General features: G+C 43.8%; 1 protein-coding gene across 10 annotated transcripts in view; it reads left to right on the plus strand.

Moving 5' to 3' along the window:
- The window catches only part of LOC112259654 (rho GTPase-activating protein 12), a 159,762-nt gene that overhangs the window by 1,718 nt on the left and 134,662 nt on the right, over window positions 1–23,382 (plus strand). For 8 of the 10 annotated variants that reach the window (XM_042329042.1, XM_042329040.1, XM_042329039.1 and 5 more), the window contains one exon: window positions 12,665–13,449. In XM_042329042.1, the coding sequence (XP_042184976.1) occupies window positions 12,742–13,449 (708 nt within the window). In that variant the 5' untranslated portion in view covers window positions 12,665–12,741. The remainder of the gene's footprint in view (window positions 1–12,664; window positions 13,450–23,382) is intronic. The other 2 variants (XM_042329043.1, XM_042329041.1) reach the window with 1 other exon arrangement.

Raw genomic sequence — 23,382 nt, forward strand, 5'->3', positions numbered from 1 at the left:
TCACTGTCTTCTTGGTATGCAAGTCCAGTGTAGATTTGGCCTTGTTCAGTCCTACTGAAAGGTGAATTCATCTCCCAGTGTCTGGTGGAAAGCAGACTGAACCGAGTTTTCCTCTAGAATTGCTTAGCACTATTCTGTTTCTATTTTTGTCCTGAAAAACACCCCAGTCCGATTATAAGCATACCAATAAGTTCTTCCTAAATATTTCCAAAACTAAAAGCATTGTATTTGGGACAAATCATTCACTGAACGTTAAACCTCAACTATGTCTCCTAATGAATCATGTGGAAATTGAGCAAGTTGAGATGACTAAACTGCTTGGAGTAACCCTGGATTGTAAACTGTCATGGTCAAAACATATTGATACAAAAGTAGTTAAGATGGGGAGAAGTCTGTCCATTATAAAGTGCTGCTCTGCCTTCTTAACAGCACTGTCAACAAGGCAGGTCCTACAGGCCCTAGTTTCTACCTTCTTAACAGCACTATCAACAAGGCAGGTCCTACAGGCCCTAGTTTCTACCTTCTTAACAGCACTATCAACAAGGCAGGTCCTATAGGCCCTGGTTTCTACCTTCTTAACAACACTATCAACAAGGCAGGTCCTACAGGCCCTAGATTCTACCTTCTTAACAGCACTATCAACAAGGCAGGTCCTACAGGCCCTAGTTTCTACCTTCTTAACAGCACTAACAACAAGGCAGGTCCTACAGGCCCTAGTTTCTACCTTCTTAACAGCACTATCAACAAGGCAGGTCCTACAGGCCCTAGTTTCTACCTTCTTAACAGCACTATCAACAAGGCAGGTCCTATAGGCCCTGGTTTCTACCTTCTTAACAACACTATCAACAAGGCAGGTCCTACAGGCCCTAGTTTCTACATTCTTAACAGCACTATCAACAAGGCAGGTCCTACAGGCCCTGGTTTCTACCTTCTTAACAACACTATCAACAAGGCAGGTCCTACAGGCCCTAGATTCTACCTTCTTAACAACACTATCAACAAGGCAGGTCCTACAGGCCCTGGTTTTGGTGCACCTGGACTACTGTTCAGTAGTGTGGTCAGGTGCCACAAAGAAGGATTTGTGAAAATTGCAGTTGGCTCAGAACAGGGAAGTACAGCTGGCCCTTAAAATTACACGGAGATCTAACATTAATGACATGCATGTCAATCTCTCATGGCTCAAAGTGGAAGAGAGATTGACTTCATCATTACTTTTCTTTGTAAGATGTGTTGACAAGCTGAATGTACCGCGCTGTGTGCTAGTAGTTTAAACAGACAACTCGGACACCCCACAAGACAGAGTGAGAGGGAGGGAGGCAGACTATGGGAGGGACACAGTACTACATAGAGCCATGACTACATGGAACTCTATTCCACATCAGGTAACTGATTCAAGCAGTAGAATCAGATTTAAAAAGCAGGTAAAAATACACCTTATGGAACAACGGGGACTGTGAAGAGACCCACACAAAGGTATAGACACATGCATACCCACACAAAGGTACAGACACATGCATACCCACACAAAGGTACAGACACATGCATACCCACACAAAGGTACAGACACATGCATACCCACACCAAGGTACAGACACATGCATACCCACACAAAGGTACAGACACATGCATACCCACACAAAGGTACAGACACATGCATACCCACACAAAGGTACAGACACATGCATACCCACACAAAGGTACAGACACATGCATACCCACACAAAGGTACAGACACATGCATACCCACACAAAGGTACAGACACATGCATACCCACACAAAGGTACAGACACATGCATACCCACACAAAGGTACAGACACATGCATACCCACACAAAGGTACAGACACATGCATACCCACACAAAGGTACAGACACATGCATACCCACACAAAGGTACAGACACATGCATACCCACACAAAGGTACAGACACATGCATACCCACACCAAGGTACAGACACATGCATACCCACACAAAGGTACAGACACATGCATACCCACACAAAGGTACAGACACATGCATACCCACACAAAGGTACAGACACATGCATACCCACACAAAGGTACAGACACATGCATACCCACACAAAGGTACAGACACATGCATACCCACATAAAGGTACAGACACATGCATACCCACACAAAGGTATAGACACATGCATACCCACACAAAGGTACAGACACATGCATACCCACACAAAGGTACAGACACATGCATACCCACACATTGTGGGATTGTTGTATGGTGGTATTGAGCATGTTGTGGAGATGTGGTGGTGTAGGGATGTTATATGATGGACTGTTTTATCTTTAGCTCATTCACTACAAACATAGTTCACTGTTTTATCTGTTGTTTTATATGTAATGTGGATGCTTTGGTGTGTTTGGACCCCAGGAAGAGTAGCTACTGTTTTGGCAGGAACTAATGGGGATCCCATGATAAATACACATAACATGACGCAGCCGCTACTGCTCTAGAAAATATGAAGAGTGGTATTCAGTAATGTGTTTTATTGGATTTGACCCAAATCTAACACTTTGTATTCCGGACAAAAAGTTCATTTCTTTGTCAAAACGAACTAACACCTGTCTATTAACTAATCTTTTCCCTCTACAGTATGTGGTTCATTTTCAGAGTCAGAGAATTAGGTGAAAATGAGGCGTTGCTTGTTAAACAAGTGAGATCAAGTGTAGCTGGAGCTGGGCCTGGTTTAAGATGGATGCCACTATAGAGGTGAAAGGAATATCCCACACTTTCCCTCTTTCTCACTTTTGCTGACACATTGTAGAACAGATGTCCACAGCCAGAAAGTGTACAATGTAATAATGTGCAGTGTAGCCCAAAGATATAGTTTTTGTTGTCTTGACAGTAACACGTGTGAGTGAGGGGGGAATTATAATTTTTTTATACTCAGTGAACGTTATTGTTGTCGTAAGGCTGTCGTGGTAACAAGCGTTCTATTGTAATGGCTGTCGTGGTAACAAGCGTTCTATTGTAAAGGCTGTCGTGGTAACAAGCGTTCTATTGTAAAGGCTGTCGTGGTAACAAGCGTTCTATTGTAAAGGCTGTCGTGGTAACAAGCGTTCTATTGTAAAGGCTGTCGTGGTAACAAGCGTTCTATTGTGAAGGCTGTCGTGGTAACAAGCATTCTATTATAAAGGCTGTCATGGTGACAAGCGTTCTATTGTGAAGGCTGTCGTGGTAACAAGCGTTCTATCGTGAAGGCTGTTGTGGCTAACTGCAATATGTTTTTTTTCTCAAGACATGTCATTTTGCAGTAAAGTCTTGGCAACAAATAACATTGGACTGCTTTCTTTACATGTTTTAGCTGTGAGTTAGGTTCACATTAACCACTTTTAATCTTACACACAGAGACTGATCATGTAGATCACGTTCTTTGTTATTTGAGGCGGCAGGGTAGCCTAGTGGGTAGAGCGTTGGGTTAGTAACCGGAAGGTTGCAAGGATGCAAGTTCAAATCCCCGAGCTGACAAGGTACAAATCTGTCTTTCTGCTCTTTCTGCCCCTGAACAAGCAGTTAACCCACTAGTCCGTCATTGAAAATAAGAATTTGTTCTTAACTGACTTGCCTAGTTAAATAAAGGTAAAATAAAACAATACAATTGAATTAGTTAACCTGCATCTCCCCCTAGCAGGGATTTCTTTTTGCATGTTTCAGTGCAACACAAAACAAAGTATCACCTTTTTGGGCCTTCAGCACTCTGTCACTCTGTCCATTAGGTTAGTATTGTGGATAGCCTTCAGTGTTGTTGATGTGGGTGTATTGATACACCATCCAGTGTAATGAATAACTTCACCAGGCTCAAAGGGATACTCAATGTCTGCTTTTTTTAAAGCCCATCTACAAGGTCCACTTTGTGAGGCAGTGGTAAAACTCCCTGGTGTGTGGTAGAATGTGTTTTTAAATTTACTGAGGGACCTGACTGTTAATTGTATATGTGGGGTACAGAGGTGAGGTAGTCATTCAAAAATCATGTTAAAGACTATTATTGCACGCAGTGAGTCGATGCAACTTATTATGTGACTTGTTTAGCAAGTTGTTACTCATGAATGTATTTAGGCCATATAACAAAGGGGTTGAATACTTAGACTCGACATTTCAGCTTTTCATTTTTTGATTAATTTGTAAAAATGTCTAAAAACACAATTCCACATTGACATTATGGGGTATTGTGGGTAGGTCAGTGATGACAGAATCTAATTGTAATCCATTTTAAATTCAGGCCGTAACACAACAAAACAAGGTGTAGAGATACTTTCTGAGGCGCTGCATGTTATCCTGCCTCCAAAGTGTTCCCACGCATAATAGAGAGATGTGTTCATATACAAATGTAAGCAAGGTTTGAAATGATTACTTTAGTCAAATATGATATCTGTTTGGGCTTCTTCCGGTCAATTTGCAATCTACAAATGATTTGAAATGATGTTCTGGCCCCCTGACCATCCGCTCTAGAAATAAATTTCGCCACGCCTGTGTCTAGTTGATGATCCCCGGTTTATGGTTTGATCATTTCTCTGGGCTTCTCTTTCTACCTTCCATATGATAGTGCTTTATATGTAATGCCAGCAGCAGCAGTCAGGCCCAGGGAGGAAGGAACCTTCAGAAGAACCAGACTCGGCCCATCCTTCCCCGGCTAGAGAAGGATTTAGTTTCTTTAGCTTGACCAGGTCATTTAGCATCCATTGGATGTTGCAGCATAACCTCAGACATCCACAGGCTCAATTACTAGAGCGCAGTTTGGGGACGAGATGAGTTGGACTCACACCATGGCAATACCATCAAGTTGACTGGATGTCCTTTGGGTGGTGGACCATTCCTGGTACACACGGGAAACTGTTGAGCGTGAAAAACCCAGCAGCGTTGCAGTTCTTGACACAAACTGGTGCACCTGGTACCTACTACCAGACCCCATTCAAAGGCACTTACATGTTTTGTCCCTACCATTCACCCTCTGAATTCCACACAGACACCATCCATGTCTCAAGGCTTAAGAAACCTCCTTTAACCGGTCTCCTCCCTTCATCTACACTGATTGAAGTGGATTTAACAAGTGACATAAGGGATCATATCTTTCACCTGGTCAGTCTGTCTGTCATGGAAAGAGCAGGTGTTCTTAATGTTTTGTACACGCTGCTGTGGTGTAAAGTACTTCAGTAAAATACTTTAAAGTACTACTTAAGTAGTTTATTGAAGTATCTGTACTTTACCTGACTATTTATATTTTTGACAACTTTTACTTTTAGTCTACTACATTACTAAATAAAATAATATACTTTTTAATCCATTCATTTTCCCTGACACCCAAAAGTACCTGTTACATTTTCAATGCTTAGCAGGACAGGAAAAGAGTCCAAGTCACACACTTATCAAGAGAACATCCCTGGTCAGGTACATACTGCCTCTGGTCTGGCAGTAGGGATGACCAGACCCCCCCCAAAAATAACAATATGGTGCCGTTTGCTTGATATATAAACGATTTGAAATGACTATACTTTTTCTTTTCATACTTAAGTATATTTTATCAATTACATTTACTTTTGATACTAAACCAAATACTTTTAGTATTTTACTGGGTGACTTTCACTTGAGCCATTCTCTGTTAAGGTATTTTATATTTTTACTTCTACTCAAGTATGACAATTGGATACTTTTTCCACCACTGATACTCAGTGTATATTTAAGCAATAATGCACTAGGGGGTGTGGTATATGGCCAATATACCACATGTTTAGGGCTGTTCTTTGGCACAAAGCATACTGCCATCAGGTCTGTACCTTTCATTCAGTAGAATTCTGTAAAGTGTTCTGTATTTTTTCCCCCAAATAACAATAAACTTTGCTGATTGATGTATTGTTTTTTTTCTTTCAATTTACAGTATTTAACAAACTTGAAAGTACTTTTTTAGGAGAGAGGGGTCTGTGCGCAGGCAAGCAGGTTGCGCACAGCTGCTTGAGATTATTTGATTGACAGTTCTGGTTGCCTAGTGATGGAATTCAGAAGCAGCATTCCTGTTACAGACAAGTAAAATGTCCGTTCATATCACCGGAGAAGGTTTGGCATTTTAAAAACCGCGATGTAGCCTACCCTAACAGACAGACCGACATGCTGTAGCCGAGGTGCGTTTAACGGGCCACATTCCATTATGTCTGGAAAGCGTAATCAATACATGCTACCGATAGCCTACTGTAATGAGGCAAAATCAAGAGAAGGATATTCTGTGCTTGCAGGACTGTCCCTAAAACATCGGTACCATGAATACGCTAGGATACACACAGACCTCCATTATTAGCCGGAGAGAGGGAGGCAGACGAAAGATGCTCATATGTTTTGGTAATCTGCGTTTCGCAATGTCTTTTCTTAAATTCACCAAGTAGCCTAAAGTTCACCTCCTCTCTGGTTTGATTTCAATTACAGTCTTCCCCCAGGCCTTTATAACCGATCGTTTAAAACATGGAAAATAATGTTTTATGATAACTGAAGTGTGATTTCAATGAAGTGTGGGGGGACATAAAAACATGTGGTAATGCAGACACCAACAGTGCATCAGTCATTACCACGGTGTCTGGCATTGATTATTAGATGAAGAGACAGGGTCCTGGTCAAACGTAGTGCACTACATAGGGAATAGGGTGCTATGGGTCCTGGTCAAACGTAGTGCACTACATAGGGAATAGGGTGCTATGGGTCCTGGTCAAACGTAGTGCACTACATAGGGAATAGGGTGCTACGGGTCCTGGTCAAACGTAGTGCACTACATAGGGAATAGGGTGCTACGGGTCCTGGTCAAACGTAGTGCACTACATAGGGAATAGGGTGCTATGGGTCCTGGTCAAACGTAGTGCACTACATAGGGAATAGGGTGCTATGGGTCCTGGTCAAATGTAGTGCACTATATAGGGTGCTATTTGGGATGCTACCACGGAGTCCCAGCATTCCTAACTTGGCCTGACTTATGTCCTCTAGCTATTCTCTCTGTGACCCTTGTTTGTATTCAGTACCATTGAAACTGCCCCTCCCTCCAAGTCCCACCCCATACCTCATTATACGTAATCCTCTTTGTTCCTGGAGGAACATAGGGCCCGCCCTAAAGCACCTCCATTGTAAATCCCATCCCCTTATTGTCACGGAATACAAGTGGCTTTTAAAAGTCAATGCTGTGTCTTTTGGCTCTCTGCAGGCAGACCGATGCGGATCAAAGCCGTGTTAAAGTGTGGTAGTTGTTCCTGTAGACAATGGCTCCAGAAACTGCCTTCGACTTCCTTCAAACTGCACACAGAGACATACAAATTATATCCATAAATGAATCTGACTGGGTTTGTAGAAAAACGGGTTTAATTGCCCAAATGTCACACTGTCCTTTTAAGGGATGCTGCTAGGGACATGCTCTGTTCCCTCCACTTTGATAAGAAGTGATCTTCATAGCAGGTTAGGAAAGCATTTTTGCTAACCCTAACCCTTTTCTTAATCTGAGTCTCCTAACCTTAATGTGAGTCTCCTAACCTGCTACTTTAATTCTCCTAATCTGCTGTATAAATTCTCCAAACCAGCTATGAAAAAGTCACTTTGGTATGGAAGGGGTGTGAAAAGAGTGCTTCCCTACATTTCTAGTGGTGTTTATCTGGGACAGTGCCGTCTAGATATAGGTCTAATCAACTAGTAGCAAACTGGTTCTCTGTCCAGTCCACACGGTGCTAGCCAGGCTCAGTCAGGTTGTCAGTCGATAGCAGTGCATGGACTTCGTACGATAGGCCTAGGCATACAGGGCAACACAAAGTACCTGAACCCTTTGGAAATACCCAGATTTCTGCATAAATTAGTCATAAAATTTGATCTGATCTTCATCTAGGTAACAACAATAGGCAAACACAGTCTGCTTAAAACACACAAACAACTATACGTTATCATGTCTTTATTGAACACACCGTGTAAACATTTAACAGTGCAGGGTGGAAAAAGTATGTGAACCCTTGGATTTAATAACTGGTTGACCCTCCTTTGGCAGCAATAAACTCAACCAAGCGTTTTCTGTAGTTGCGGATCAGACCTGCACAACGGTCAGGAGGAATTTTGGACCCTTTCACAAAACTGTTTCAGTTCAGCAATGTTCTTGGGATGTCTGGTGTGAACCGCCGTCTTGAGGTCATGCCACAGCATCTCCATCGAGTTGAGGTCAGGACTCTGACTGGGCCACTCCAGAAGGTCAGGACTCTGACTGGGCCACAGGTGTATTGTCTTCTGTTTTGTTGCTGTTGATTTACTTCTGTCTAATGGGTCGTTGTCCTGTTGCATCACCCAACTTTTGTTGAGCTTCAATTGGTGGACAGATATCCTTACATTATCCTGCAAAATGTCTTGATAAACTTTGGAATAGATTTTTCTGTCGATGATGGCAAGCGGTCCAGGCCCTAAGGCAGCAAAGCAGCCCCAAACCATGATGCTCCTCCACCATACTTTACAGTGGGATGAGGTTTTGATGTTGGTGTGCTTTTTTTCTTCACACATGTTTGGAAGGAACACAACACTAACTCAACTTTAGTTTAATCTGTCCACAGAATATTTTCCAGAAGCGCTGTGGAACATCCAGAGGCTCTTCTGTGAACTTCAGACGCGCAGCAGTGTTTTTTTGGACAGCAGTGACTTCTTCCGTGGTGTCCTCCCATGAACAAACACCAGTCTTGTTTAGTGTTTTATGTATCGTAGACTCGTGAACAGAGATGTTTGCATGTTCCAGAGATTTCTATAAGTCTTTAGCTGACAGTCTAGGATTCTTCTTAACCTCATTGAGCATTCTGCGCTGTGCTCTTGCAGTCATCTTTCCAGGATGGCCACTCCTAGGGAGAGTAGCAACAGTGCTGATCTTTCTCCATTTACAGACATTTTCTCTTACTGTGGACTGATGAACATCAAGGCTTTTAGAGATACTTTTGTAACCCTTTCCAGCTTTATTGCAATTCTTGATCTTGGGTCTTCTGAGATCTCTTTTGTTTGAGGCATGGTTCACATCAGGCAATGCTTCTTGTGAATAGCAAACTCACATTTTGTGAGTGTTTTATACAGGGCAGGGCAGCTCTAACCAACATCTCCTATCTCGTCTCGTTGATTGGACTCCAGGTTAGCTGACTCCAATTAGCTTTTGGAGAAGTCATTAACCTAGGGGTTCACATACTTTTACCAACCTACACTGTGAATGTTTAAATGATGTGTTCAATATAGACAAGAAAAATACAATAATTAGTGTTATTTAGTTTAAGCACACTGTTTGTTTTATAGTTGTGACTTAGATGATGATCCAATCAAATTTGATGACCAATTCTATGTAGAAATCCAGGTCATTTCAAAGGGTTCGCATACTTTTTCTTGCCACAAGCTACTTCTGAGATTTTTACAATATAATATGCCATTTTTAGCTGACACTTTCATCCAAAGCGACTTAGTCATGCGTGTATACATGTTCAGTATGGGTAGCCCCCGGTGGAAATCAAACCCACAATCCTTGGCGTTTCAAGCATCATGCTCTACCAACTGAGCCACACAGGACCTAGCCTCACACCTTGCAAAGCAGTACCCAATACCATAGTCAGTCTGCAACTACCGCAGGCGAGGAGGCACACATCCTGTCAGTGCTGCTCTCTTCATGTGCCAGAGACGCCTGAAAAGCCTCTGGGAAGCAAGGTCGCTAGAAGAGACTGGCGTCTTGTCTTGGCCACCCTCCATATCTCCTCAAAATAAGATTTAGTCTGGACAGACTGAGAACGGCTGCATCTTCCTGTCATTCTCGCCTGCCGAAACTGTCCGTCCGTCTGTCTGTCTGTCTGTCTGTCTGTCTGTCTGTCTGTCTGTCTGTCTAATCAATCAGACCAAGTCTCCGTCCTAAATGTCATCCATACCCTATATAGTGCACTGCTTTTGCACCCTATTCCCTATATAGTGCACTGGTTTTGCACCCTATTCCCTATATAGTGCACTGCTTTTGCACCCTATTCCCTATATAGTGCACTGCTTTTGACCAGGGAACACACAGCTCTGGTCAAAAGTAGAACACTGAAATAGGGAATAGGTTTCCATTTTAGGATGCATCCACAGTCATCACATCTGGCCCCTATTCAGGGTCCAATACTATAGAATGAATATGCTGGCCAGTGGCTCAGCTCAGCTGTGATTTATCATTCGGTAAACCATGGATGTTTGGTGGGATTAATAGCCGTGGAGAGTGTGGTTGTGGTAATATGGGTGTTTTGGCTGAGGTATTCCTATTAGGGGAGTTAGTTAATCACACAGTCTCACGGTGTGTGTTTTAAGGTAATGATCTAAACATCTACTGGGAGTGACTGCAGACAAATGGCATCCCATTTCCTTTTGAAGCCCGTAAAGGTTCTGGTCAAAAGTAGTTTGTTAGAAAGGGTAAGGGGTGCCATTTGGGACAAACTAGGAATGGCTGGAGAGACACTGCTATAATAGCCTATTGCAGACTGTGTAGACATGTTGATTGAGAACACATTTTATCTGTGTCTGAAATGGCAACTAGTTTCTGATATAGTGCACTACGAAATAGGGTGCTGTTTGAGATGCAACCTAGGCCTAACGAATTGTGATTCATAAAACCACCATCTGTTTGTTTACCACAGTGGGTTATTGGGTTTGAATTTAAATTACCCATGAGACACTGTGTTGTTGTTTATTTGGATCCTCTCTCTTGGCTTCTTGTTCTTCTGTAGCGTGTGATGTGTGATCCACCTGAGTTTTCAGTGGTAATGCATTCTGGGGGTTTTATCTTCACACTGCTCTGCTTTAAAAAAAGGAAAGAAAGGATGAGAAAGGATGAGAATAAAAGTTGTCAGCACAGTGCACACTGAGCCACCTCAAGGCTGGACTTGCCTATCCCACAGTCACCCCTATGAAGAGAGCAGGCGGTGGACTTTGTTGGTTTGTTAATGAGCGTTCTGCTTTAGGACCCTTTTCAGTACGGCTTGTCTGAGCCTGTTTCTGTAGCGTATGGCAGCTTGATGAACAAGTACACCCCCCTGGACGTCTTTGGTATGGGTTGTCCTAGTGAAAATCAAACCCACAATCCTTGGCGTTGCCAGCGCCATACTCTTTGGTACGACTCGACCGGGGATCAAAACCCCCCAACCTTCCAATCTCAGGGCGGACACTAACCACAAGGCCACATAACTCGTACCCCTTTCTGAGTCGTTTTTAGACCAGTCTCGGGGGCCTCTCTAGCTGGGTGTTGGCTGGCTCAGTGGAGACAGGGTATAAATACTCAAAGCAGTTTGGCTCGCTGTGGTTTTCTTAAGTCCCCAATAACTAGGCTACTCAAAACCAATGTTTTTGAAAAGGATGGTTTGGTGGACAGAAATGGGGGACATTTGAGAGCACTGACACCGTGTTTGTGTGATGGTGGCTGTCTTAACTAGCCTGTGTAAAGTTGGACGGCGGGATTTATCCAAGTACTGTACATGAAACATGGCCTAACTTTGAGGCTCGGCAAATCAGCAAGGGCCTCGGGCGGGGCAAATCAGCAAGGGCCTCGGGCGGGGCAAATCAGCAAGGGCCTCGGGCGGGGCAAATCAGCAAGGGCCTCGGGCGGGGCAAATCAGCAAGGGCCTCGGGCGGGGCAAATCAGCAAGGGCCTCGGTCGGGGCAAATCAGCAAGGGCCTCGGGCGGGGCAAATCAGCAAGGGCCTCGGGCGGGGCAAATCAGCAAGGGCCTCGGGCGGGGCAAACCACAAACTTCCCCTTCTGGAGCACAGTTTAGCCTGTCAGCATAACATCAGGACATTAAACATTATCACTGAGCTGGCACAGGGTTTTGGGTTGGATTGTGACAAGCTCAAATACTTGTACTGACTGTCAACTTCTTCTCTAGACCAATTGTGGGGATGTCAAAAGTGAAATGGAGCAATTCATTTTGGATTCCAGGCTAGTGAATGTCTCTCTTAGGTGGAGCTGCTCATCAAAGGTCAGATTATGCAACAAGCTGCACATGACTGAGCTCATTTTTTGTCCCTAGTCTCAGGTATGTGTGGCATCATAAGGGAAGTATGTGTGGGTTGAGTAATCAGAACAACGAATGGCACTGTGCTGCAGGTTTGGGCCCAGTCAGTCAGAGCTGCAGGTCTGGGCCCAGTCAGTCAGAGCTGCAGGTCTGGGCCCAGTCAGTCAGAGCTGCTTGCTCAGATTGAGAGTCCGTGTGTGAGTGGGGGAAAGAGGAACACATGAGTCGTATTAGTCAATCTCACTCCCTTTAATGTTATCTAAACCCAGCCTAAACCCAGCCTTGTGGATGGGTTTACCCAGTCAGCCTTGTCTTCAGTCTTTTCTCTTGACTGTGTGTGTTCCTGTAATCTTATCTACCTGTTCCAGGCTGCTTCCTAGGCTGGGAGTACAACTCTTAGTGTTTACAGCGTACATAGATGTGGGGAGTGTGATTGCCAGTCAGTCTATGCTCTCTCGTCCCATCCCTCCATTCTATATTGTGAGTGTCTAAACTACACAAGCACAGAAATCTTGGAGTTGAAAGATTCCATATTTCTTGCTAATTCTCTCCTGATTCCAGGAATCTTTTACGGGACTTTTGCAACCCTAGTGTGTATATAAACTAATGTTATGATAAACTAGGCCTTTTCTCTCTTCTCTCCAGTAGTACGGTGGGCCATGCAGAGCCAGCCTGTGTCCCTGCAGAGGTGAGCTCCAGCACCAGCCAACGTTTTCACCGTGATGGCAGCAGAGCGTGATGGGCGAGGGTGTGAGCTGCCCATCGCCCCGGGCCAGGTGTACATCGAGGTGGAGTATGACTACAATTACAAGTCCAAGGAGCGTCAGGTCTCCATCCACCAGGGAGAGTGTTACATGTTGGTGAAAAAGACCAACGGGGACTGGTGGCAGGTCAAGAAGGAGGAGGGGGCCAAGGCGTTCTATGTCCCAGCGCAGTACGTCAGGGAGGTCCGCAAGGCCCTCATGCCACCTCCCAAGCCCCTGCACCTGGGGCATCACCGTGGGGGGAGCGGGGGAAACCCTGTGCGGATCAAACCCATCGTCCTGGAGATGGACAGATCTAACGAGAGCCTGAATGTGACCAGTTTCAGTCGGCCCTCTCCCTCCTCACCTTCTCCCTCCTCCTCGTCGGGGGCAGCCCTCACCCCTCCGAGGCAGCGCAGGGACAGGGATGCCAACCAGAACCCTGGTAGAGACCCTGGTAGCCCCACTGACTACGACAGGGCCTTGGTAGATGTCCTCCAAAACACTCACGCTCCTGGACGGGGATGTAACACGCTGCCCCGTGCCCGTGCAACCTCCCCTGAGCTCCGCAGGGCGCCCCTGGATGTGGACATGCCTCCAGGGCACTGTGACTCGGAGGGGTCGGAGAGACGCAACGACTCAGAGTCTGGAGATGAGCTGAGCAGCGGTTCTAGTGAACACTTGCAGGTAAGGTCTCTCCATCTCTCTCTGTTAAGGTCTCTCCATCTCTCTCTGTTAAGGTCTCTCCATCTCTCTCTGTTAAGGTCTCTCCATCTCTCTCTGTTAAGGTCTCTCCATCTCTCTCTGTTAAGGTCTCTCCATCTCTCTCTCTGTTAAGGTCTCTCCATCACTCTCTGTTAAGGTCTCTCTCTCTGTTAAGGTCTCTCTCTGTTAAGGTCTCTCTCTGTTAAGGTCTCTCTCTCTGTTAAGGTCTCTCCATCTCTCTCTCTGTTAAGGTCTCTCCATCTCTCTCTCTTTTAAGGTCTCTCTCTCTGTTAAGGTCTCTCCATCTCTCCATCTCTCTCTCTGTTAAGGTCTCTCCATCTCTCTCTGTTAAGGTCTTTCTCTCTGTTAAGGTCTCTCTCTCTGTTAAGGTCTTTCTCTCTGTTAAGGTCTCTCTCTCTGTTGATCTCTCTCTCTGTTAAGATCTCTCTCTCTGTTAAGGTCTCTCCATCTCTCTCTGTTAAGGTCTTTCTCTCTGTTAAGGTCTCTCTCTCTGTTAAGGTCTCTCCATCTCTCTCTGTTAAGGTCTTTCTCTCTGTTAAGATCTCTCTCTCTGTTAAGATCTCTCTCTCTGTTAAGATCTCTCTCTCTGTTGATCTCTCTCTCTGTTAAGATCTCTCTCTCTGTTAAGGTCTCTCCATCTCTCTCTCTGTTAAGATCTCTCTCTCTGTTAAGGTCTCTCCATCTCTCTCTCTGTTAAGATCTCTCTCTCTGTTAAGATCTCTCTCTCTGTTAAGATCTCTCTCTCTGTTAAGGTCTCTCCATCTCTCCATCTCTCTCTCTGTTAAAGTCTCTCCATCTCTCTCTGTTAAGGTCTCTCTCTCTGTTAAGGTCTCTCTCTCTGTTAAGGTCTCTCTCTCTGTTAAGATCTCTCTCTCTGTTAAGATCTCTCTCTCTGTTAAGGTCTCTCCATCTCTCTCTGTTAAGGTCTCTCCATCTCTCTCTGTTAAGGTCTCTCCATCTCTCTCTGTTAAGGTCTCTCCATCTCTCTCTGTTAAGGTCTCTCCATCTCTCTCTGTTAAGGTCTCTCCATCTCTCTCTGTTAAGGTCTCTCCATCTCTCTCTGTTAAGGTCTCTCCATCTCTCTCTGTTAAGGTCTCTCCATCTCTCTCTCTGTTAAGGTCTCCATCTCTCTCTCTGTTAAGGTCTCTCCATCTCTCTCTGTTAAGGTCTCTCCATCTCTCTCTGTTAAGGTCTCTCCATCTCTCTCTGTTAAGGTCTCTCCATCTCTCTCTGTTAAGGTCTCTCTCAGGTCTCTCTCTGTTAAGGTCTCTCTCTGTTAAGGTCTCTCTCTGTTAAGGTCTCTCTCTGTTAAGGTCTCTCTCTGTTAAGGTCTCTCTCTGTTAAGGTCTCTCTCAGGTCTCTCTCTGTTAAGGTCTCTCTCTGTTAAGGTCTCTCTCTGTTAAGGTCTCTCTCTGTTAAGGTCTCTCTCTCTGTTAAGGTCTCTCTCTCTGTTAAGGTCTCTCTCTCTGTTAAGGTCTCTCTCTGTTAAGGTCTCTCTCTGTTAAGGTCTCTCTCTGTTAAGGTCTCTCTCTCTGTTAAGGTCTCTCTCTGTTAAGGTCTCCATCTGTTAAGGTCTCTCTCTGTTAAGGTCTCTCTCTGTTAAGGTCTCTCCATCTCTCTCTGTTAAGGTCTCTCCATCTCTCTCTGTTAAGGTCTCTCCATCTCTCTCTGTTAAGGTCTCTCCATCTCTCTCTGTTAAGGTCTCTCCATCTCTCTCTCTGTTAAGGTCTCTCCATCTCTCTCTCTGTTAAGGTCTCTCCATCTCTCTCTCTGTTAAGGTCTCTCCATCTCTCTCTCTGTTAAGGTCTCTCTCTCTGTTAAGGTCTCTCCATCTCTCTCTCTGTTAAGGTCTCTCTCTGTTAAGGTCTCTCTCTCTGTTAAGGTCTCTCCATCTCTCTCTGTTAAGGTCTCTCTCTCTGTTAAGGTCTCTCCATCTCTCCATCTCTCTCTGTTAAGGTCTCTCCATCTCTCTCTCTGTTAAGGTCTCTCCATCTCTCTCTCTGTTAAGGTCTCTCCATCTCTCTCTCTTTTAAGGTCTCTCTCTCTGTTAAGGTCTCTCTCTCTGTTAAGGTCTCTCTCTGTTAAGGTCTCTCCATCTCTCTCTCTGTTAAGGTCTCTCCATCTCTCTCTGTTAAGGTCTCTCCATCTCTCTCTCTGTTAAGGTCTCTCTCTCTGTTAAGATCTCTCTCTCTGTTAAGATCTCTCTCTCTCTGTTAAGATCTCTCCATCTCTCCAGGTCTCTCCATCTCTCCATCTCTCTCTCTGTTAAAGTCTCTCCATCTCTCTCTCTGTTAAGGTCTCTCCATCTCTCTCTCTGTTAAGGTCTCTCCATCTCTCTCTCTGTTAAGGTCTCTCCATCTCTCTCTGTTAAGGTCTCTCTCTGTTAAGGTCTCTCCATCTCTCTCTGTTAAGGTCTCTCTCTGTTAAGGTCTCTCTCTCTGTTAAGGTCTCTCCATCTCTCTCTCTGTTAAGGTCTCTCTCTCTGTTAAGGTCTCTCCATCTCTCCATCTCTCTCTGTTAAGGTCTCTCCATCTCTCTCTCTGTTAAGGTCTCTCCATCTCTCTCTGTTAAGGTCTCTCCATCTCTCTCTCTGTTAAGGTCTCTCCATCTCTCTCTGTTAAGGTCTCTCTCCAGGTCTCTCTCTGTTAAGGTCTCTCCATCTCTCTCTGTTAAGGTCTCTCCATCTCTCTCTCTGTTAAGGTCTCTCCATCTCTCTCTGTTAAGATCTCTCTCTCTGTTAAGATCTCTCTCTCTGTTAAGATCTCTCTCTCTGTTAAGGTCTCTCTCAGGTCTCTCTCTCTGTTAAGGTCTCTCCATCTCTCTCTCTGTTAAGGTCTCTCTCTCTGTTAAGGTCTCTCCATCTCTCCTCTCTCTGTTAAGGTCTCTCCATCTCTCTCTGTTAAGGTCTCTCCATCTCTCTCTCTGTTAAGGTCTCTCCATCTCTCTCTCTGTTAAGGTCTCTCCATCTCTCTCTGTTAAGGTCTCTGTTAAGGTCTCTCCATCTCTCTCTGTTAAGATCTCTCTCTCTGTTAAGATCTCTCTCTCTGTTAAGATCTCTCTCTCTGTTAAGATCTCTCTCTCTGTTAAGGTCTCTCCATCTCTCCATCTCTCTCTCTGTTAAAGTCTCTCCATCTCTCTCTGTTAAGGTCTCTCTCTCTGTTAAGGTCTCTCTGTTAAGGTCTCTCTCTCTGTTAAGATCTCTCTCTCTGTTAAGATCTCTCTCTGTTAAGGTCTCTCTCTGTTAAGGTCTCTCCATCTCTCTCTGTTAAGGTCTCTCCATCTCTCTCTGTTAAGGTCTCTCCATCTCTCTCTCTGTTAAGGTCTCTCCATCTCTCTCTGTTAAGGTCTCTCCATCTCTCTCTCTGTTAAGGTCTCTCCATCTCTCTCTCTGTTAAGGTCTCTCCATCTCTCTCTCTGTTAAGGTCTCTCCATCTCTCTCTCTGTTAAGGTCTCTCCATCTCTCTCTCTGTTAAGGTCTCTCCATCTCTCTCTGTTAAGGTCTCTCCATCTCTCTCTGTTAAGGTCTCTCCAGGTCTCTCTCTGTTAAGGTCTCTCTCTAAGGTCTCTCTCTGTTAAGGTCTCTCTCTGTTAAGGTCTCTCTCTGTTAAGGTCTCTCTCTGTTAAGGTCTCTCTCTGTTAAGGTCTCTCTCTGTTAGGTCTCTCTCTGTTAAGGTCTCTCTCTGTTAAGGTCTCTCTCTGTTAAGGTCTCTCTCTGTTAAGGTCTCTCTCTGTTAAGGTCTCTCTCTGTTAAGGTCTCTCTCTGTTAAGGTCTCTCTCTGTTAAGGTCTCTCTCTGTTAAGGAGGTCTCTCTCTCTGTTAAGGTCTCTCCATCTCTCTCTGTTAAGGTCTCTCTCTGTTAAGGTCTCTCTCTGTTAAGGTCTCTCTCTGTTAAGGTCTCTCTCTCTGTTAAGGTCTCTCTCTGTTAAGGTCTCCATCTCTCTCTGTTAAGGTCTCTCCATCTCTCTCTGTTAAGGTCTCTCTCTCTGTTAAGGTCTCTCCATCTCTCTCTGTTAAGGTCTCTCCATCTCTCTCTGTTAAGGTCTCTCCATCTCTCTCTGTTAAGGTCTCTCCATCTCTCTCTCTGTTAAGGTCTCTCCATCTCTCTCTGTTAAGGTCTCTCCATCTCTCTCTGTTAAGGTCTCTCCATCTCTCTCTGTTAAGGTCTCTCCATCTCTCTCTCTGTTAAGGTCTCTCCATCTCTCTCTCTGTTAAGGTCTCTCCATCTCTCTCTGTTAAGGTCTCTCTCTCTCTGTTAAGGTCTCTCCATCTCTCTCTCTGTTAAGGTCTCTCTCTGTTAAGGTCTCTCCATCTCTCTCTCTGTTAAGGTCTCTCTCTGTTAAGGTCTCTCTCTCTGTTAAGGTCTCTCCATCTCTCCATCTCTCTCTGTTAAGGTCTCTCCATCTCTCTCTCTGTTAAGGTCTCTCCATCTCTCTCTGTTAAGGTCTCTCCATCTCTCTTTTAAGGTCTCTCTCTCTGTTAAGGTCTCTCTCTCTGTTAAGGTCTCTCCATCTCTCTCTCTGTTAAGGTCTCTCTCTGTTAAGGTCTCTCCATCTCTCTCTCTGTTAAGGTCTCTCTCTGTTAAGGTCTCTCCATCTCTCTCTCTGTTAAGGTCTCTCTCTCTGTTAAGGTCTCTCCATCTCTCTCAGGTAAATATTGTTGAATGACAAAATCTGGTGATGTTTTGGTCTTTCGCTCCTGTCTGTGAATCTTTTGAAATGTTTCCCTGCTGTTCGTGTGCAGTGGTGATGATGTGAAAGTAATCTGAGCCTACTGCAAGCGTTCTTTCTTTTAGATAGCACAGTATGAGGTACTACTTGAACTGAATTATTTTACTATGGTACTAATGAATACACCCTGTTGTTCTCTGTAGTAGCTGGCTGATTAGGGCCTGGGTGTAGTGGCTGGCTGATTAGGGCCTGGGTGTAGTGGCTGGCTGATTAGGGCCTGGGTGTAGTGGCTGGCTGATTCGGGTCTGGGTGTAGTAGCTGGCTGATTAGGGCCTGGGTGTAGTGGCTGGCTGATTAGGGCCTGGGTGTAGTGGCTGGCTGATTAGGGCTTGGGTAGTGGCTGGCTGATTAGGGCCTGGGTGTAGTGGCTGGCTGATTAGGGCCTGGGTGTAGTGGCTGGCTGATTAGGGCCTGGGTGTAGTGGCTGGCTGATTAGGGCCTGGGTGTAGTGGCTGGCTGATTGGCATACTTAATAGGAGCATACTGGACTTAATAGGAGCATACTGGACTTAATAGGAGCATACTGGACTTAATAGGAGCATACTGGACTTAATAGGAGCATACTGGGGCTTCATAGGAACTTACTTAACTGACTTGCCTAGTTAAATAAAGGTTAAGAACAAATTCTCATTTACAATGACGGCCTGCCCCGACTACGCTGGGCCAATTGTGCCCCGCCCTATAGGACTCCCAATCAAGGCCAGATGTGATACAGCCTGGATTCGATCCAGGGACTGTAGTGACGCCTCTTGCACTGAGATGCAGTGCCTTAGACTGCTGCGCCATTCGGGAGCCCTAACAATGGTGATTTATGGTGAAAAAGACAGAATAGAAAACTCTACTCGTAAAATATTTAGAAACAAATGGTTTTGGGGTATAAATATACCCTGTAGAATACAATATTATGCAACGTTAGTATTGATCATATTGAGTAATATTTATTTATTGTCATGTATATTCTGTGTAGCGGGAGTGTGCTACTGTACCCCTTTCAAGCTGCCGTATTGACCCTTGCGTGACCTGACCAAATTCACATAGAAATATGAGTTATGGATCTGTTATTTCCATTGAAAGCAAGTCTAAGAAGCAGTATATCTGTTCTAAGGGTGCTATTACTATGCTTCCCGTTCTTTAGTTTTTTTTTTTGTGTGTGTTGTCTTTCGGTTCTGTACACCAGCTTCAAACACCAGAATGATTTTTTATTAAATGTAGTTACTGAACAGATATTTCACAGCAGTTTAGATGGTACACTGATTCTCTACACTATACAGTACATTGCTTGTTTTTGTCATGTAAAATGAAATTAGGAGAACTATTACAGTTTTAGCAACCAGAAAATGGATGCTTGATTAAAAAAATTAAAAAACATGTTTTTGCATAATGCACCTTTAAGCCCAGCTGAGATAAATGTCAATTTTTCAAAATGACATCTATGTATAACAATGCAAGGCTCATTTAACAGTAAAATAAGACAAAATGCATTTAAAAATGTAAGCTGCAAATGCCTGAAATCTTTTCTCTTGTTGTAGTTCACCAGGTCATGTTGCTACTGTGTGACTGAGTCATGCAGCCCCAACTGTTAGCATGAAAAGCCAGATGATTTTAATGGTAATGAAGGCCATTGAAATATGCTATCATTGGCATTCATCAGCACATCAATCTCTTCATTTTACATGAAGTATGATCGCCTATTTTAGCAGGTATAAAACATATTTTAAATGTGTTTATCCGAGGGTCGCCTCAACACCCAATGTTTTTTTTTTTTGCAGCTTTGAAATTGACCACTAGTAGGAACTTACACACAACTGTCAATCATTTCATAATAAAACATTTGTTTGGCTTAGAATAAAAACTGTTATGGATATAACAACCACATGAATTGGTTGAAACATTAAACAGCACAACATTTGTATTTATTTTGTATTTTACCTTGAATCCAATAATGGAAATGGGGTTAATGGGAACGCTTACCCTAGTGGCTGGTATGGCCTTTGTTCCCATGCCCCTCGGCTCTATTAGATGTGCTGTGTCCCAAATAGAACTCTGTGTCCTACAAAGTGCACTACTATGGGCCCTGGTCAAAAGTAGTGCACTATAAAGGGATCAGGGTGCCACTAGGGCGGGTCTGGCTGCTGGGGCTTGTGTTGCCATGCCACCTGGCTCTATTAGATGTGCTATGTCCCAAATAGAACCCTGTGTCTTACAAAGTGCACTACTATGGGCCCTGGTCAAAAGTAGTGCACTATAAAGGGATCAGGGTGCCACTAGGGCGGGCCTGGCTGCTGGGGCTTGTGTTGCCATGCCACCCGGTTGGCTCTATTGGATCTTTATTGGAGTGTTTACATCGGAACAAAGGGGCCAGTGAGTGAATAGAAACTGGGTCACATCGGTGCAGTACTGGGCCACTGTGTGAATGGGCAACAGGGGCTGTGTGGGTGGGGATACAGGTCTGCTCAGTTCATAGATGGATCTCCTAAACAAAACCACTATCTGGGTATATAGGCTGCTATTCAGTTGGGATCTTCAAAAAATAATAAGAAAGAAACATGCATAATAAAAATTAAAATAAATACATAAATGACATTTTAAAAACATTTTAAAAAAAATTAAAATTACAACCAAATATAATAATTTTTTAAAAAAATACAAGAATTTCAAAGTTTCTGTTTTTTTCAGAGACAACAAACACGGACTTAATGCTGCCATATGTAACTTTTTTGGTGACAACCAAATAAACATAGATCTGTCATTCTCGTTTAAGCATGTCTAAGAAGAGTTGGATCAGTTCTATGTGCTCTATTTCTCATTAAGGTTAGTTTCTGTATTTTACTTTCTGTTGTACACCAGATTCAAACAGCTGAAAATACACACGTTTTGCTTATAGAAATTATATTTCCCAGCGGTTTAGATGGTACAATGATTCTCTACTCAGTGACTGCTTGATTTGTCACACAAACTGAAATTAGGCCAACAATTTAGAATTTTAGCAACCAGGAAATGGAGATGTGATTTTTGCATGTTGAACTTTTTTTAATAAGGACTTAATGCTGAGTCAGTAGGTGACTTTTTAACAGGAAGACAGAAAACAACATGTTTGTCATCTCCAGAGTAGAGTTTCCTAAAGCCTTTAAGTGGCCATTGAAATACTGCCCAAGATAAAGGTCAACGAAGTCCAGCCAGTTCTGGATGTGTAGGCAGCAAGCCAAGAGCAAGACAGCAAGCCAAGAGCCCAGCTCTAATCTATCCTCAGTCAATCACTCACTTTGTTTCTCTCTCTGTCTCTCTGTCTGTCTCTGTCTCTCTCGCTCTCTCTGCTAAAAGTGTCTGGACTTGTCTTAGTCAGGGAACTGTAAAACACTTAGTGACAACTGCTCATGTCAAAAAATATTTAAAAAATCTATTTGATACTAATGTTGGCGCTAGGAACTCCAGCATTTTGCTACACCCACAATAACATCTGCTAAATGTGTGTGTGAGTGAGGCCGATAAAATTTGATTTGATTCTTATGTACAGGGTGTTCAACTTTAAAATTGTTTTTTTTTAACCAGGTAGGCTAGTTGAGAACAACTGCGACCTGGCCAAGATAAAGCATAGCAATTTGACACAAACAACAACACAGAGTTACACATGGAATAAACTAAACATAGTCAATAATACAGTAGAACAAAAGAAAACAAAGTCTATATACAGTGAGTGCAAATGAGGTAAGATAAGGGAGTTAAGGCAATAAATAGGCCATGGTGGTGAAGTAATTACAATATAGCAATTAAACACTGGAATGGTAGATGTGCAGAAGATGAATGTGCAAGTAGAGATACTGGGGTGCAAAGGAGCAAGATAAATAAATACAGTATGGGGATGAGGTAGATAGACGGGCTGTTTACAGATGGGCTATGTACAGGTGCAATGATCTGTGAGCTGCTCTGACAGCTGGTGCTTAAAGCTAGTGAGGGAGATGTGAGTCTCCAGCTTCAGTGGTTTTTGCAGTTTCTTCCAGTCATTGGCAGCAGTGAACTGGAAGGAAAGGCGACCAAAGGAGGAATTGGCTTTGGGGGTGACCAGTGAGATATACCTGCTGCTATGGTGACCAGTGAGCTGAGATAAGGTTTACCTAGCAGAGACTGGTAGATAACCTGTAGCCAGTGGGTTTGGCGACAAGTATGAAGCGGGGGCCAACCAACGAGAGCATACAGGTCGCAGTGGTGGGTAGTGTATGGGGCTTTGGTGACAAAACCGATGGCACTGTGATAGACGGCATCCAAGATGTTGAGTAGAGTGTCGGAGGCTATTTTATAGATGACATCGCCAAAGTCGAGGATCGGTAGGCTGTACAGTTTTACGAGGGTATGTTTGGCAGCATGAGTGAAGGATGCTGTGTTGCGATATAGGAAGCCGATTCTAGATTTAATTTTGGATTGGAGATGCTTATAATGTGAGTCTGGAATGAGAGTTTACAGTCTAACCAGACACCTAGGTATTTGTAGTTGTCCACGTATTCTAAGTCAGAGCCGTCCAGAGTAGAGGTCGACCGATTAATCGGAATGGCCGATTTAATTAGGGACGATTTCAAGTTTTCATAACAATCGGAAATCGGTATTTTTGGGCGCCGATTTTGTTGATTTAATTTATTTAATTTTTTACCTTTTATTTAACTAGGCAAGTCAGTTAAGAACACATTCTTATTTTCAATGACGGCCTAGGAACGGTGGGTTAACTGCCTTGTTCAGGGGCAGAATGACAGATTTTTACCTTGTCAGCTCTGGGATTCAATCTTGCAACCTTACAGTTAACTAGTCCAACGCTCTAACCACCTGATTACATTGCACTCCACGAGGAGACTGCCTGTTACGCGAATGCAGTAGAAGCCAAGGTAAGTTGCTAGCTAGCATTAAACTTATATTATAAAAAACAATCAATCAATCATAATCACTATTTATAACTGCACATGGTTGATGATATTACTAGTTTATCTAGCGTGTCCTGCGTTGCATATAATCGATGCACCGCTGGGGGATGATTTAACAAAAGCGCATTTGCGAAAAAAGCACAATCGTTGGACGAATGTACCTAACCGTAAACACCAATGCCTTTCTTAAAATCAATACACAGAAGTATATATTCGTTAGATAAAAGTATACACCCGTTCGATAAACTACCGAACGGTTC

Source organism: Oncorhynchus tshawytscha, linkage group LG10 (assembly GCF_018296145.1).
Source record: "Oncorhynchus tshawytscha isolate Ot180627B linkage group LG10, Otsh_v2.0, whole genome shotgun sequence".
Lineage (NCBI taxonomy): Eukaryota > Metazoa > Chordata > Actinopteri > Salmoniformes > Salmonidae > Oncorhynchus > Oncorhynchus tshawytscha.